At 40.3% G+C, this 17,802-nt stretch overlaps 1 protein-coding gene across 1 annotated transcript in view; it reads left to right on the top strand.

The window, feature by feature from the left end:
* Positions 1–5,421: 5,421 nt before the first annotated feature.
* Positions 5,422–17,802, top strand: part of LOC118700301 (cadherin-13-like) — a gene marked incomplete at its 5' end in the record, with an annotated part of 31,474 nt that continues 19,093 nt past the window's right edge. Inside the window, 3 exons of the mRNA XM_036404693.1 lie at positions 5,422–5,564; positions 15,408–15,641; positions 17,038–17,253. Coding sequence (XP_036260586.1) covers positions 5,422–5,564; positions 15,408–15,641; positions 17,038–17,253 — 593 coding nt within the window. The remainder of the gene's footprint in view (positions 5,565–15,407; positions 15,642–17,037; positions 17,254–17,802) is intronic.

The raw sequence follows: 17,802 nt of genomic DNA, 5'->3' as shown, positions 1-17,802 counted from the left end.
TGGATCATATTTGGCTGCAGGATGAGGATGTGAACAGTGCTGCTCTGCCCTGCCCTGCCCTTTTGGGAGCTGTTTTGGGAGCTGTTTCCAGGCCAGGGGTTCCTGTGGGACTTTGGTATCAGCCAGGGCACAGCTGGGGCTCCCTGGAAGCTGCCAGAGCAATCCTTGCCTGGGAGCAGCCACAGTCCAGCAGAGCTCTATTGATCCTGACAGATTAAAACTTCCCCTCCTGAGCCACTTCCAACCTCCTTTCTGCCCTCCCTTAGGGAAAAAGAGAACTGGAGAAGCTGGAAAATGTGCTGTTTCCCAGCTGTGTTCAATACTGCCATTTCACTGCTGGGTCTGCTGGGCTCTTTCAAAAATTTCCCAGTTTTTCAAGAGCTACCAGGGCAGTTCTTGAGCATCCAATGGATTTGCAGTGGGAGCACAGGCACAAAGAGCAGGCGTGTGCAGAAACTTTGATAGAGTTTTGCTGCCAAAATCCTTCTCTGGGTAGTTTGTAAAGGCCCTGAAGCTCATCTGATGCTGATTAGCTTTTGAGGCACAATTGCTACAATGAGAAAACTTTTACTGATTTGCATGTGTTGACAATTATTCTAACAGTAGCAACCTGATTATACCAGTGTGTTAGTCCCAGATATGGTGTATTATTCCCTAGCTTTAGGAATAATTCTGATAGTTATGGCCTCTGGCTTCATTTAACCATAGCCCTAATCACTTCTGATTAAAACACACATAAATGAGTTTGTGGATTTTTTACTCTTTTTTTTTTTTCCACACCTCAGCTTCTAGAGGGTTTTTTGCCCCAAAGGAAAGAAAAAGAGAAAATTAGGTTTCAGCACAAAGTTTGAAAGACTGTACAATAATAATGAAAAATATTTTCATTTCCAGAATATTTTATTTAACCACCTCATTCATACAGTTTTATTATTTTGATTTGATTAATTGTTGTAGGTTTTGAGATCGGATTTATTTTATTATTCGAGTTGCAATGACTCTCCTGTTCCTTTCTTCACGTTTACCAAGGGGTTTACACCATTATTTCTCCACACAAATAGCTAATTAGTCAACCATTTTCTCATTTGACATTTCTCAGTGGCGGGGACTACAAACTGAATTTCATCTGATTTTTCATCCTGTTTTGATGGTATCATTGGAGATTGAGGGTGTGATGAAAGCCAGCCTGTTAAACCCCTGATGTGACAAACAAAACAAAGCTGAGATGAGGAATCTTTTAGCTGAGATGGGGGAGATGGGTGCTTGGTTTTCTGCAGATGCAGACAGGAGCAAACCCTGCCTGCAGAGAGGCACAGCCTGCAAACCCTTCCCTCAGGAACCTCCTCCAGGGCCAGAATCTCTCAGGCAGTGGTTTTATATCTGAGTAAAAAATGGAATCCAAACCCCTGTATTCACCTGCACCTCGGAATTAATGCATCCGATCAATCCACATTGTTTATCAGTATCTGGAAAAAACAAAAATAAAAAAAAAGTGAATCACAGAATAACAGAAAGGTTTGGGTTGGAAGAGCCCTTAAAGATCATCTCATAAAGATCATCTCATTCCAGCCCCCTGCCGCTGGCAGGGATGTCACCACTGGACCAGGATGCTCCAGACCCCATCCAGCCTGGCCTTGGAAAATGAAAGCCCACAACTGCTCCAACAGCATTGTTCCAATGGCTTTAATGCCACAAATGTTTTAAAATTAAAAAAAAAAAAACAAAACAACCAAACAAAAACAAACAAAAAAAAGAAAAAAACAAAAAAACCCAAAAAAACAAAAAACCAAACAAAAATAAAACAACAAAAAACCCAAACAACAACAACAAGAAAAACCAACAAACAAACCCAAAACAACACAATCTTGAAGCTGTATCAAAATGATCTTTACAAAATCAAATGTCACTATAGTGACATTACTCTAATATACATTAAGAATTGCTTTATTGTTCATTTCACATGGGATGGGAATTTGAGACCCAGCTGTGTAGTGCTGTGAATATACATATATATATATATATATAATATATAAAAATATATTATATATTAATTTATATAAAAATATATACACATATATAGATGTACATTCCCAGCATATATATATATATATATATATATATATATATACACATATATATATGGGTTTTGCCCTCCCCAAAGCTTTTAACCCAGCCTGGGAGGAGGAACACCTTTGTTATCTCATGGCCAAAAAAGCAGAAAAATTGCAGTGTGTCCCCAGTAATGAGTGTGGAGTGTGGTTCAGCTGGAGAATTGCTGTGCTGCAATAAGGTTCCCTTTCTGCTCCTCCTGGTGCCATATGCTGCCCTAATTAGTGCAGGCAAAAGGTAATGAGAGCACAGTAGAGAAGAGGGAGCTCCATGGGAAGCAGGCTGATCTCTAAAACTCTGCATTATGTCATCCCTATATAGAGCACAATAGAGTTTTCATCCAGGTTTTTAATGTTGCACTTATATTTTGGGATGGTTTTTTATCTTTCTCTGAGAAGCACCAGTGCTTCCCTGGGTGTGGGTATTTGTGCTGTAATTGCTGCATCAGTCTCTCCCAAAAAACTCTGAACTTTTCCCAGGGTTAGTGCCTCATGATTTTTCAACCAGCCTTGATGCAAAGCTGTTCATAAATTTTAAATAATTTCCATATATCTGCTTCTCTATTTTAGTTTTGCACCAACTGCAAATTCTGATTTATGCTCTGCTGTGCATCCATAGCCTCTCTGTGTCTCTTTGGAGCTCTGTGTTTCAGGTGTGCACTGGAACATTGGGACAGACAATTTCCAGTCTGAGGGAGCTGCTTTTGCTGCTCCCTTTGCAATACCTGCCTGAGACAGCACCAGGACATGAACCCAAGCAAGGAGATCACAGTCAGCACATGCTACACCCACCTTCCCTTCCCTCTTGTCACACAAGCCCTTGGGAGCTGGGAGCTGTTGGCACAGTTTAAATTTTTTTTTAAAAAAACACAATGAAATAAACTCCACGAGCAGCACTAAATTGCAGTGCTGCAAAGCAGAATAAAACCAAACTAAAGAGTAATTGGCACAGCAGAGAGCACAACTCTCTGCATATCTGATACATCCCTGTGCTCAGGAGTGAAGATGCAGCAGGTACATCCAGAAAAGTTCATGTTTAACCACCTAAAAAATGGTCTGATTATAAAAGCTGCTGTGCAATCAGATCCCACCAAAGTCAAAAGTGGGAAGTGAATCTTTGCATTGGAAACTTCTATTTTTATCATGGTTTTTATGATGGGTCCATTCTAAACCTTTGCTAGCAGAGCCCTCAACAAATGGAACAAAAACCAATCAAATGTACTGCAATATGCTCTTACAATAAGTAAAAATGTGGTGGGAAAGACAAAGTGCTACTTTTACAATATCCTGTGCCAAATCACAGGTTATACAATCCAGGTTTTTATTTGCACAGCCAACAGTGCTTTGTAGAGCAATCAGGGAAGATAATACAATCCATTTTACATTCTCATTACTTTAGAAGTGTTGAATCTTCTGAAATGGTTTCGGGGTTAATTGAGAATTTGCAGTTTTACAATAGACTAGGGATTGTTTAGGCTGCCCTTGTTCCATATTTTTGCGCATACCTTTGTGGCAAAGTTATAAAAACAACAATAAAAGAAGAAACAAAGAAGTGAAATGAAATGATCTGCATTGTTTCTGTTCCAGGCACTGATTTTTGTGGGAGATAAAGCTGAGGTATTGATTAATGTTTAAATGGCTATTAGGAGGAAGGACGTGTTGGGCTGATGGAACATCTCACTGTGCACTAATGCTTTCCTTTGATTCTTTCCCACATATTCCCTAGGGGATAATTTCTGCTCCTGGGGAAGCCACTGCTGAAACTCTGAGTTACCTTTTTGCCAGCATTAATAACCCAACTATTTTCTCTATTTATCTCTTTTTCTGCATAAATTCCAAAAGTTTCTGGTTGCCAGATCTGCTCTTTAACTTATTTTGACATCATAAGAGCTCATAAAGATGTGTAATTTTTCCTGGCTGCATATGCTGAAGTTTTGATGCTCGCTCTGCCTGAATATTCCTGTGCACCACAGTCAGGCTCAGCAGCCCCCAAGAAATTTCATTTTTCAAGCCTGAAGCAAAGTTGTGGTAAAAAGCAGCAGCATTGGCAGGGCTGTCTGTCAGCACTTTGTTAGAGGCTGTAACTTTATTTCATTTTACCTTTTTTTTTACCCCCTCAATAATGTCTTGTTTTTGCTTATTCCCTCGTATTTGTAATGATACTTTTTAATTTTTTTTTGCAACATTATCACACAGGAATTTCAGGTGAATTCACTTTCAGGTGAATGCACAGTGAGGTACTGCCTTGGCACAGACCCATTAAATAATAACAGGTTCCATGTCAATTACTGGTAATTTAAAATGCCTATAAAAGGTTGTATGGTGGTTTATGACCTATAACAATTCACTACAAAAAAGATAAACAGGTTATTATCCCAGGTATTGATTATATGATTGGAGTTTTGGTTTAAACTATAAACACTTTTAATTGGAGGGGAATTGGTGTCAGTTAATTCAGCTCTGGGTTGTTCTTTACTTAATATATTTAACTTTGTATAGAATTAGGCCCTAATCATGAACATTCTTTTATTTATTGCTTCAGTCAATCTCAGGGAAGTTCCTGGTGTGTAAAATCCACAATCTCTCTAAACATCTCCAGTTTTGGGGGGTGAATATTTGTGCTGATGAAAGGGGGAAAAGCACACCAAGGAATTTCATATCGAGGCATCTTGAAGACAGCATTCCCAAACTCTGACTGAGGCACCGTGGATGTGGCTGAATTTAATCAGCAGGAGGAGGAAGCTCCAGATCCCACAGTGCAGAACAAGAGTGTGCAAACAGGGCTGGGTGTCACTACCTCCCCCAGACCTGGTGAATTCATTGTCTGACTCCTTTTGCCACTATTCCCCGCAATTTAGAACAATTCCAGCTCACCCAAAATAACTAATGGTAAGAAAAAAAAATTAAAACCACTCAAATGTAAATTGAAAATACAGCTTCTAGTCCAACTGGAATTTGGAGTCTGGAAAAAGGAGGTGTGTGACAAGATTCATGAGGTCAGTGTGGGTGCAGAGGCTGTTGGAAGGGTTCTGGCTGTACAACACAGCAGTAGGAAAAAGGTCCTATATCATATCCTAAATATTGATTTCTCTGCTAAACTTTGGGACACACACACATATATATATATATATATCCAAAGGAATGACTCAAACCTCTAACAGCACTGAACTGTCTCTAAGGCAAGGCACAAGCTTAAATTGTGTTTTTGCAACATGAAGAGATCCCCGTGAAAGCCACTGAGTGCCCCGACAGATTCCTTTGCATTTGTTTGATGTTCAGATCCATAATTTGCTAACAACTCTGCCCTTTTGTTCAGGTATTCAGTGTACAAGGACCCAGCAGGGTGGCTGGAAATCAACCCCACCAACGGCACCGTTGGCACCACGGCAGTGCTGGACAGGGAATCTCCCTTCGTGCACAACAACGTCTACACTGCTCTGTTCCTGGCCATCGACAGTGGTGAGTGACCCCTGGGGCAAAACCCTGAATTCCCTGCTTGAGATGCTCTGTTCTGAAAGCTGCACATGATGCCTCAGGTTTGGCTTTTCTATTTTCCACATTCTGTGCTGCTTCAGTGTGTGGGTCTGGGTTCACATCAGGGGATGCTGAGCTCTGTGCACAGAGCAGGGAGACAAAACAATTCCTGCTCCAGCTGGGCACCAAGGACAAATGATCCAAATCTCAGCCCCAGGAGCACAAACACCGTGGGCTGAGAGAGAAAAACAAGGATGGGACTGCAGGGGCTAAAGCTGGAATGGGACAATGAACTGCAAGATGCAAATGGAGCAGAACTGATCCCAGGGAGAGAGACAGGAGCGCTCGGGCATTTTGGGACCATTTTGGTTCATCTTGGGTTCATTTGGGACCATCTTGGGTTCATTTTGGGACCATTTTTTTGGTTCATCTTGGTTCATTTTGGGTTCATTTTGGACCATTTTGGTTCATCTTGGGTTCATTTTGGGACCATTTTGGTTCACCTTGGGTGCAGCCCTGGCTGGGCTCTTGTGCTGCCCAAGGTGGATCCATTGAGGAGATCCTTTTAATAAATCCCTGCTTTATTCTTTAGCTCTGCCCAGCCTCTGTTCCAGCTCAGCCTTCCCAAGGCATCACAGGTGTAAAATTACCAATGCTGCAGCACTTCTCTGCATGGCCACCTAAATTTATTAGAGACCATTTGGAAACCAGAAGAAAGAGGAATTAACTTGAAACTTGCAAAGATGAATTAACTTGAAATCTACAAATTTATAACAGCTTTAATTTAGCTTTGTACCTTACAGATTTATTCCTACACTGATGTCTTAATGCTAGGTGTAATTAGTCTAGAAACGTTCTTGGAAATGTAATAAATCATCCTAATCAGAGTTAATTTCTTCACAATATTTGAGCAGTCAGCGTGCCTGAGGCACTTAAATACCAATAACAACTCATCCTTGATATGCTGGATTATAATCTATTCAATACAATGACAGTGACGATAAAAACACAACTAAACTCCTTGTTAAAAAGCAACAATTTTTGCATATGGTGTGTACTAAAGTTCCTCCTGTCAAATAGAATCCAAATTAAGCTATCTAAGGAAAATTCAGAGAGTGAGTCTGGAGCAGAGAAATAAAAAGAAAATCCTGAACATTCCAAATCTCCTGAGCTAAAGGCACAAAATAAATAAAAGATTTGCCTGTAATATAACAGCTAATATGCTAACACTTTTTCACAGCTGCAGCTGGTTTAGCCCTGGTGATGAATTGTAAAATGCTCTTTTTAAGAGAGTAATTCTACATTTTTGCAAGCACATGACTCAGGGAACATTTGCAGGGCCTGACAGGAGAAAGAAAATATCGCCTTAAGTATACCAGAAAAAAAATCTGCTGAGGAGATGATTTACTTCTATATTAATATACATATTTTCCTTAGGAAATTTCTGGGGGAAAATGTAGCACTAAACATATTTCTGTCTTTTGCTTGCTATTGGATTTTTTTTTCTTTTTTAATGCATCTCAAAATCAGGTGCTCTGGGAAATGTCATCTCACAATGAAAGTAAAAATTTGGGATATCACTGAGAGGTTACCCAAAGGACAAAGTTGTGTTTTAAAGGTGAAGTCAGATATTGTCACAGAGAATAGATGGAGAAAGGAGATGAGTGTTCTTGGCTGTGGGAACCAGCCTGAGTAATGTGGATTTTGGGGTCACCTTTATGCTGCAACTTAGGCCTTGCTCGTTTATTCTAAACCCAGAGCTTCACTGCTTTAAATTCTCAGATTTTTTTTTTTTTCCATTCTGGAAAAATGAGAGCAGGGGAAGCTGTGCTGGACAGCAGAGCGAAGGAAACCTGTTCACTTGGGATTCTGAGGCAGCACCTGATTGCAGCCCCTGTAATTGTGTTTATTTGTGACTCTGGCAGTGCAGGAGTTCATCTTCTGCAGCATTATTGACTCCTGTGAATGCAATGATTACAAACCACACGTGTGCACCCAGGACTGTCATGCTAAGGGTTAATAATGATCTTTTCCTGCCATCAGCAGCCCTGCCACACGTGGGAATGGGAATAAACAGCAGAACTTAATTAGCTGATATTAACCTTGTGGCCTGCATCACCTCTGCATTAATTTCCAGGCAGCTTGGGGAGCAAATTCAACTTAGAGATGGGCTGGGAAGTGGGAAAATTTCCTGCTGGCCTGGATGAATAACTCTGGCCAAAGCAGCCAAGGAGGTTTTGGAGTTGATCTCAACAGGCTGGGGCTCTGCCCTGTCCCTGCAGGGACAGCTGGGACTGACAGCATCCCTGGGAAGTGTTCCCAAATTTGTTTCCAGGCTGACACTGTGATCTAGCACTGCTGGGAGACCCACTTTATCTCTGCAGCTATCAGAGCTAACGTCCAACTTGAAATATTGCATTAGATGAGAAACCAAATTGTGGGAAAATGATATGAAATGCATACAGAATTACTTCAGGACTCTAAAAGAAGGTTCTGTTAACTGAAAAGGGGGAAAAAATCAGATTGAACAGAACTATCTGCACCTCTTTAGAGCAGCATTGTCCACAGACTGCAGACCTCTCTCTTCAGGTTAATAAGTGGAACCTGTCTAATGCCAGTGAAAATGCCTGGGACTTCTCAGTGAGAGGGCAGCCAAAAGCAGGATTAAGAACTGCCAAATGAAATAGGGTAATAAAGTCAAAATTTAGAGGCATTTCCAATAGAGCAAGTCATTTGCTTGGGCTAACTGATTTGTGGTGAAAAGGAAGGAGAGGAATAAAAGAAATACTTTAGCAGGAATTCTTTTTTCCAAAGCATTCAGTGGAAGTTTTTATTTCCTTTGGCCTCTCAGCTCATCTCTGAGTCAAATCTGAGATGGCACAGGCACTGAGGAAGTCTGAGCTGCCACAGGCTTTCCTACCCTGTCCTGGAAATACAGAGAGCTCAGGTAATGCCCAGGGCACTGCCCAGCGCTGGGAACTGGCACCCAGAGCAGCTCCCAGCAGAGCAGGCACTGCAAGATCTGGGATCATCTTTACCAGAATTTATAGTGAATAACTCTAAAATCATACAAAACCTTGTGCCTTAGCCATTGCTCAAGTGCACAAGCCATATTCTAAGACATAAATACAAATATTAATTGGAGTTCATAGCATTTACATGCTCACAGAAAAGGTTCTGCTGTCCCATTGTGTTCCATGCTCGCCCCTTTATAAAATAACCTTACATTTGAGTGCTGTCCTGGGGGAGGAGTGCAGAGAGCTGCAAACAAACCCCACAGTGATCCTTTTTCCTTTTCCCATCCCCTTTTCCTGGTGCCAGTGGAGATTCTGTCACCAGTTCCATCTTACTCCTGGTTATTGCACTTCAGTGCAGGGACCAAGTGCCAGGGCATTTTTTGAATCTGTAAAGTGTTGGATATTTCTGTCGCAAGTAAAACCTGGGGCTTTGTGCTTGGTGTTTCTTTATATAAACTTGTTACATCTTTATCTTTTTTTGGGATGTCACTTTACCAGTAGGACAGGAGCAATGCAAGGGGCATAGAAAATGCAGTCACTCCACTGCAGGGAATAAGTTAGATCTTTATGAGATTCTTTTTGACCTTTAATACCTTTAGATATTATTTCTCAGCATTATCAAATTAACTGCAGCCAAAGGTGGTAAAGTATGAATCATGTTATTCCTGATCCAAACAGTTCCTGTATCTTCCCAAACACACTTGAAACAATGTGTAGCAGCAAATTTGATGGAAATAGTGTTAATTTATAGGTAATAAATTTTGACCTTTTATGGGGATGCATTACACTTAAAAAAGGACTTTTTGGAAGAAATATCCTAATTTTCTCTGTACATTTGATTTCAGTAAAAGGTCAACTTAGTGTCTTTAGAATTTGAAAACTTTTTATTAAAGACCTGTGTGACCACAGAGTCTCTGGCCTATTAAAGAAGAAATTAAACACTGGTAGGAAATACCATGCAGCAGAGTGAACACATTAAAGTGTCATGAACTGTGTTTAATCTCTGAGAATGAGCTGATAATGGGGCAAAGTCGGGTTTATGCAAACTTGGGAAACATTAACAAAAGTGCCAACAACGGTGATCATTTCATTTGGCCTCTAATCCCTGAACCCAATGCAGCATCACAGCGTTGTTGGGAGCTTTTCTGCCAAAAGGGATTTTGCTCATTCCATGAGAGGAGAAACCATTTGGATTTGAGAAACCTGTGTGGAACAGACCTGCACCAGCATGTTTTTCTCATTCAGCCATGCTAGAAACTCTGCAGGAAAGGTCATTTTTTTTTCCTGTATTCTGAGAGTTTGAGTCACAATCTGGAAAAAATAAGGGAGGAGGAAACCATGGCTGGAGTTGAAGCTGAAAAAATACCTGAAAAAATACCTGAAAAATGTGTGAAATCTTTAAAAGATAAAACACCATTTCCTTTTAGAGGTATGAAAAATTTATCACCAGATTTACCTTATTCATGCAAGAATCACTCTTTTTTTGTGCAATTAATATCCCATTGTGTAGCCCTTTGCTATCTCTCTAAAAAACAAAATCTTTGGGTATTTTTGGTTGCTTGACCCATAGAAAACCCACCTGTGTTGTCCAAGGCTGTCACCTGGTGACAAATAATGACCCACTAATTTTGCTGGTTGGGTTGAATGCAAAGTGAAGTTGGATTCCACTTTTTTGGGGGTGCTTGGATGCCACCCCAGCGGGATCCCACCTAAAGAGAAATATTCTCCCAGTGGGTCTGATCCAGTGTGAGCATTCCACCTTCCTTCCTTGCCATTCCTATCAGCAGGAGCTCCTGCGGCAAAATCTGGGAATAGAACTTCAGCTGCATTAAACAAAGAAATAAATATCATTAAAAGTCATTTTAGTTGTGAGTTCAGGGTTTGCCTTGAGCTACACTGGCAGTTTAAGCAAAAATCAACTTGCACCTTGCTTCTGTGGCTGTGGGCAGCTGCACTCGTGAGCTGTGGCGCTGCCTCGCTCCTTCTGAGCAAAATGAAGGAATGCTGAATCAGGGTCTAGTTCCCACTTTTTCCTGGGTTTCCAGTGTTCCCAAGCAAACCTGAATCCCATTTATTGTGCAGGTCTTGGCACTGCTAATCACTGGAAAGAAAACTTTTTATGCTGTGCTCTGTGTGACGAGCAGGAACACACAGCACCAGGAAAAGCTGAGTAACAAAGAGATGTGAGGCCCTGTGCAATTAGAACTTTTCCTGACAGGTATCTGACCTGTCTCCTCTCTCCATGATGCACATAATTAAATTACCATAGATTGATTCCACCTAAACCACGCTATTTTTGAAGAAATCAGGCAATTAGTTACCATGGCAACCCAATTAAGCCAGTTTTATACCCCTTATCTTAATTGCTGTATTAATTGAGAAGAGAAAATAAATTGAAGACTCATCCTTTTCTTGCCATTTTACATTTCAGTAAAATATGAATTGCACACAAAATATTGTTTTAATTTGTCATCATGGACTCATGATTGGAAAAAGAAATGAGAATGTTGAAAAAAGTATTTAAGATGGATGGCATATGTCAGTAGCAATTGGATATGCTGAAAGAGCTGGGCTCTTCTGCAATGTAATTACTCAAAAACAGGAGCTGCATGTTTTATTTGAGGGGATGAATGAAGGGTTGGAACTTTGGAAGAAGCCAACAGCATTTATGGATGTCCTGCTGTTGTGTCACACACAGATATTTTTTATTTTATATATATTTTATGAATATATTATATATATACACACAATATATTATACATATATAATATTTTTTCTATACATTATATATATATATTTTATATATTTTTTATATTTTATTTTCTATAAATATATTCTATATTTACTATATAAATTATATATATTTTATATATTTTATATGTATTACATATTATAATTATATATATCTTTATATATTTTATATATTATATATAAATATATGCATATTTATTTATATATTCATTCTATAATTATATTTATTTTCAATTATTTTACTTATATATATTATACTTATATATTATATATTATATATTATATATTATATATTATATATTATATATTATATATTATATATTATATAATATGTAATTATATAATTATATATTTTTATATATTTACTATATACAATATATTTTTTGTATTATATAGAAATGTATAATATACAATTTGCATTTTATATATTTTATATTTCACTTTATATATTTTATAAAATATTTAATAATATATTTATTATATATTTTTAATTATATATTTATTTTATATATTTCTTTTATATCTTTCACAAAGCATCTGTATGTTAATATAGATGGAAAAAATGCGTAGGAAATTTGAATTCATGGGGAATTAGGGACAAAAAGTCAGCACCTGGCTTTGAGGAGAGGAGTTGTGTGAGCAGCACTCCCAGGTTTTGGTGTCCTCCCCTCTCCTGGTTCCGTTTGCTGTGGCTGAGCCATGAGTGGAGCTCACGCTGAGCACGGGGCTCCCTGCACGGGGTCCCTGCCAAAGCTCCGAGCACACACAGATTCTCTGAGCAGAAAAACAGCATATGGAGGGGAAGAAAACCCCAGTGTGAGGGATGAGACAGAGATTTGTGTTTAGATCCTCAGAGCAGCATCCCTAGAAAGCATGAGAAGCAGCATGTCATTTGTGGGACTTTATTTGTTCTGATATTATTCTGTGCAGCTTTTCATTGAGAGTCAAGCATTAAGAGGACACAAAGTATCTTTTTTTTCTATAGCATTTATTTTCAAACTAATTTTTTCAACTGGTGGTAGCAACATGGTCATTTATGCTGGCAGCACTAAAATCCAGTTTAAAATCCACATTTCCTGGTAACAGCCCCTTGCATTGGAGACTCAGTTCACCACCAAGTTTCCACTTTGTTTTACTGTGAAATTCTCCATCCTTCAGCCTCTGTTTAGCAGCTTTTACCCAAAGAAGCGATGCTGTTTCACTCCTGTGATGACCAGGGTACATCCCAGATGTGCCACTTCTGGGAGTTTGGAATTCTCTCTGTCCCTAAGGGCTCTAAGGGCACCCGAATATTTAAATGTTCATCCTCAGGAGGGATGGCCAGTTCTGCTCAGTGGCAATTGGGATCACAGCTCACTGAAAAAGCTTCTCCCCAGGACTGTTGGACCCTTTAGGTCTTGCTCTGCTCATTAATTCTGCTCTCAGCCACAAGGTTTGACAATGCAAATTAACAGTTTTACTTCAGAATTAAAATATTCTATGGGTAACTTTCCTTTCAAAATCAAAGGCGTCTGGGGATCATGGGATTTTGAATTATTTCAACAGCATAATGCCATCAAATTTATGAAAGTCACATATTCCCAATGGATGAGTTGTGGCCATTTTTGTTTGATTCATTTCGTGTTACATTTTTATGACATGTGTTAACAAGCTCCAGTTTATGACCCTGACATTTGCTTGCTTTTCTTTTGGAGGTCTTCATAAATCAATGAAAGATTTTTTGTTTAAATCATTATAAATAAACCAAGCAGAGAATAAGTCATTGAAATGGACAGAAGCAATTTCCTTTCACTCCATTTTTTTTGTGTGTAATATTTGCCCAGCCCCTGAACCATACAAAGAGTGAAACATTTGAACAGCAGGGAGAACACAGCCATATCTGTGTGTGACAAAATAGCAGGACATCCATAAAGCTGTTGGCTTCTTCATTTCAAAAGGCAGATTTTAATATCACTGACTTCAGAGAAAGATAAGAAGGGCAGTGCATAAGACATTATCAGTTCAGTGTGGAAATAATGCATTCAAAATTAAAGACAGCAGTTTAATTAAGTGCATGAAAGGCTGGCTTTTATGATCATATTTCAAATACCAGAATGTCTTTTCATCCATTCTGCCATATGACTTTACTTAATAATATATCAAGAACAAAAAACGGATGGGAGTCTTTCTGTAAATTCAATTAGTCCAATAAAAAGTGAAAAATAGTTTCTTTTTCATTAAAAAGAACTCAAGCCTAACCCTTCTGATGACAAAGTGTGAGATGGGAAGGGAGGGCAGGGCTGGAGAAGGATGAACGTTCAGCCTTTGTGATGCATTTCTGCTCGCAGGAAACAGATGAAGTGTCACCATTAGTAACATTTGTTATTGAAAGGACTAATTGCATTCTGCTGCAGGCAGCAGTTCATCAGATCCACACCACGGGGTACTTGCTTCTGCCCTGGGATGCTCTCCCAGCACAGCAGTAATTCAGTTTATTTCATTATGTTGTAGATAAGTTTCCTTTTGGAAGCCTGGGTTATTGGGCTGCTGTGGGTGGTGCTGAAGGGCCCCTCTTGCAGGGCTGAGCTGGAAATGCTCTGGCAGGTGAGCTGCAGCCCCCTGAGCCCATCTGGCAAGGGTTTATGTGGGAACCCCGGTCACTGAGAATTTCAGAGTTTCTGTACTGATGGACACTGACCCCACCACTGCATTCGACCTGAAACCATAAAGAAATTCCACAATTAAATAATAGAACTGTTATGAGTGTGTAGTTTGAATGGAAGTGTGTAATATCCCATAGTAGAAAACTTTGAGTTTAAAGCTTTAGAATATAATAATAGTTATAAAACAAAATAGAAGTTTTAAAGTAGAGACATCCTTTTCTTTACCTTCTTCTTCACCTTCTTCCTCATAGGTTTAAATAGTTTAAATTAAAAAGTCCACATTATGAGTCACAAGTAGTTAGTTATTAGGTTAAAAATATAAATTATATAGGAGTAATTTCTTAATTTAACAGTTTATCCTAATAAATCCTTATAAAGAAGGAGATACAGCTGCATTTTTACCTTGTGAGTAGAGTTCTGTAGAACTCACAACTTGTAAGACTGTTCTGCTCAGGGAAGTGCAGGGATCACATCCCCCTGTGCTAAACCAGAAATAAAAAAAAGGAATAAACAACCCATGAGTGCAACATTTCAGTGCCAGTCACAGTAAAGGACAAAATGTGCCCTCAGAACTCTCGGAGGTGATTTTCATGGGGTGCCAAAGGAGCCGCAGGCAGCGTGTGAGTGGCTCAGCCAGGCTCTCCTCTGCAGGTTATTGCCACCTGTCAGCTCCTGGCTCAGCCCTAGGACTGAGCTGCTGCTCCCAGCAGGCCAACCCTGCCTCCCCAGCTCCCCCAGTGCCACCAGGGCTGGTTTGTCACCCACAGCCCTGGCGCTGAGCCCTGCAGTGCTGAGTGAACACCAGGCTCGCCCCTGCAGCTGGCTCTCGGGTCAGGCTGGCAAACCGCTCTGGGAGGTTTGAGAGCACTGCTGGCCCAGGGTAAATAACCCACCTCGTTTCCCAGAGCTGCCTCTGGCAGGTTTCAGTGCTGCTGACAGAGCTGCACGGGGCCCTCAGGGCTGGCAGGGATGATCTGGTCCTGCTCTGCTTCTGGGCGCCCAGCTCAGAACCTGATTCCTGCCTCCTTTTCCTCTCACTCGTCTTATTCTTCATTCTTTGAACACTGTGCTGTCTGGGAGATGGTTCCCAGTATGTTTCTCTCAGTATGTGCTGATGAACAGATTCTGTTCCAGATATCTATTCATGTCCTACTCTCATTTTAACTTCAAAATATTCCTCTCCCAGAGGTTTCCTTAGAATAAATTTCCATACTGTAGAGAATCAGACAGGCTTCATTCTGAAAATCAGCAATGAATTTACAAGGGTGACTCATCAGGTTTTTTAAGCAATAATTTCCATATAAAAGAGGTAAGAACAATAAAAAATTATTTCCCTTTGCAAGCCTGCAGGTGCAAATAGGAGCAAGAGTTTATGGAAATGTGATTTAATAAACAGATGTTTGTTTTTTTTCCTCTAGGTAACCCTCCTGCTACGGGCACAGGAACTTTGCACATCACCCTGGAGGATGTCAATGACAATGTCCCATCCCTTTATCCAACGCTGGCAAAAGTTTGTGATGATGCAAAAGATCTCAGGGTAGTGGTTCTAGGAGCATCAGACAAAGACCTTCATCCCAACACAGATCCATTCAAATTTGAGCTCAGCAAGCAATCCGGCCCAGAAAAGTTGTGGAGAATCAACAGGCTTAACAGTAAGGCTGGAACTTGGATTTTTGTGTATTTATTGTATTTGTTTGTATTGGTTTTTTGTGTATTTATTCTTCCCACTCCTCCCAGGGCACTCCCCCTGAGGCACTGGGGGAATTTAGGAGGGGTTTTGCATGAAAGTTGTGCAGGATGGATCTACCTAAAGAAGCTGCTGCTTTACCCTGTGCTGGGGCTGCTGGACCTGTGGGACACCAGTTCTGAAACCTGAAACTTCTTCTTGTGTTGGCTGAACTTTGCTCTCTCGGTTTTTCATTAATCTCTTGTATTGGCTGAATTTTCTTGTCTCTATTTTGCATCAATCAGGGGCTATTAATAACGGATAATTTTGTGAAGATTACTGCATCTCATGGCACACAATTGTTTTGTACAAGGCTTTGCTGTAGGACAGCATGGAAGTTTTGCATGGGCTTTAGCAATGTAATTGAAAAACTTCCTAATTTTAAGTATTTAAACCCTTCACAAATAAAATCTCCCAATGCACTGGGACCTCGCACAATTGGTAAGAGGATCATGAGATTGCAGAAGGTTTGTGTGTCAAATTGTGGGCACAAAGTACAATATTTCTTCTTAATGTAGGTTATTCCTGTTTCTTTCCTGGAATGTTTTCTTTTCTGCCACTCTCCAGTCTTTTAGTTCATGTCACAGCCTTAGAAACATCTAGGGATGGATGTGATGGCTGTACTGGCTGCAGGACAAAGGGGAAGAGCTGGTTTTTTGGCTATTCTCCAAACATCAAACCACCCCAGTGTCACACCCTGACAGAATTATCACCCTCACTGGTGCCAAGAGCTGCTGTGGCCTCAGTTCCCCAGGTGGAGCAGATCCCTTCCCTTCCCTTCCCTTCCCTTCCCTTCCCTTCCCTTCCCTTCCCTTCCCTTCCCTTCCCTTCCCTTCCCTTCCCTTCCCTTCCCTTCCCTTCCCTTCCCTTCCCTTCCCTTCCCTTCCCTTCCCTGGGAAATTGAGGAAGTGCTTCAGCAGTTTTCCCTGTACTTCCCAGTAAGAAGGGTGATTTTTTTCCTTTGGCAAGTAAATTTTTTATCTCTTCTTGTCATTTTTGGGGTGACTTGCCCCCAAATGCATTTCAATAGTATATTAGCTTGCACAGGCAACTTCTGCCAATAATTTACAGACCAAATCATGTGTTTAAATAAAAGGGGTTCTTACAAGTTGTTCTTTTGGTGGGGTTTGGAATAAGTTTGTAATTAGATTTCAGCCCATGAAAGAATTTCCGTACTGCCTCTTCCCTCCAATTCAATTATTTTGTTATTTTTCTTAGAGTATTCTCATTTTCTTCCTGATTTCCATGACTAACTGCCATGTCTGATGTTGCTTGCAGACTCCTTCACCAACATTTGGTTAATTGTCCCCTTATCTTTGCAGATACCCATGCCCAGGTCATCCTGCTGCAGAACCTGAAAAAGGCCAATTACAACATCCCCATCTCAGTGACAGATTCTGGGAAACCTCCTCTGACCAACACCACAGAACTGAGGTTACAAGTGTGTACCTGCAAGAAATCCAAAATGGACTGCAGTGCAAGTGATGCTCTCCACATCAGCCTGACCCTAATCCTCCTTTCACTCCTCAGTTTATTTTGTAAGTCTTTTGCTGAGCTCTAAGTCATGAAGTGTTGTTTTCCTGCTCATTGACGCTCTGCATCAGAAAACCCTCCAAGGGAGGAGTGAAGTTCACACATTGATATCATAATGCTGGAATTTTTGGGTTCTTTTCCCATGAGGGATTAGCTGTGAGAAAGGTGGGGGGTGTGGGGCTTTTTCATAGTCAAAAAAACATATAAATGGATGTCTGATTGTCAAATTAAGAAATAGAAGCAATAATTTTAAGAGGAATCAAAGGGAATCAGAGCTAACATATGATAAAGTGAGAAGTACCAGCTGTAGTAGCAGATTTGTGCAATGCTTGCTTTCATGTCTCCCCATTTGAATTCAATTCAAGCCCAGAAAGAGGAGATTAAAGGTGTTCCTGTAACAATGGCTGTTCTGGGTCACCAGGAAAACGAGGCCTGTCTGCTTCAATCTGTTCCTCCACATAAAATGTGCAAGTGACTGGAACACGAGGAACTTATTTGAGATTCTGGGCTTAGAACCACCCAGAGCTGGTAATCAAATGGCCAGGCTGGCTTGG

Source organism: Molothrus ater, unplaced genomic scaffold (genome assembly GCF_012460135.2).
Source record: "Molothrus ater isolate BHLD 08-10-18 breed brown headed cowbird unplaced genomic scaffold, BPBGC_Mater_1.1 matUn_MA548, whole genome shotgun sequence".
Classification (NCBI taxonomy): Eukaryota; Metazoa; Chordata; class Aves; order Passeriformes; family Icteridae; genus Molothrus; species Molothrus ater.
The sequence above is the reverse complement of the archived record's forward strand: the minus strand, read 5'-3'. Positions and strand labels throughout refer to the sequence as shown.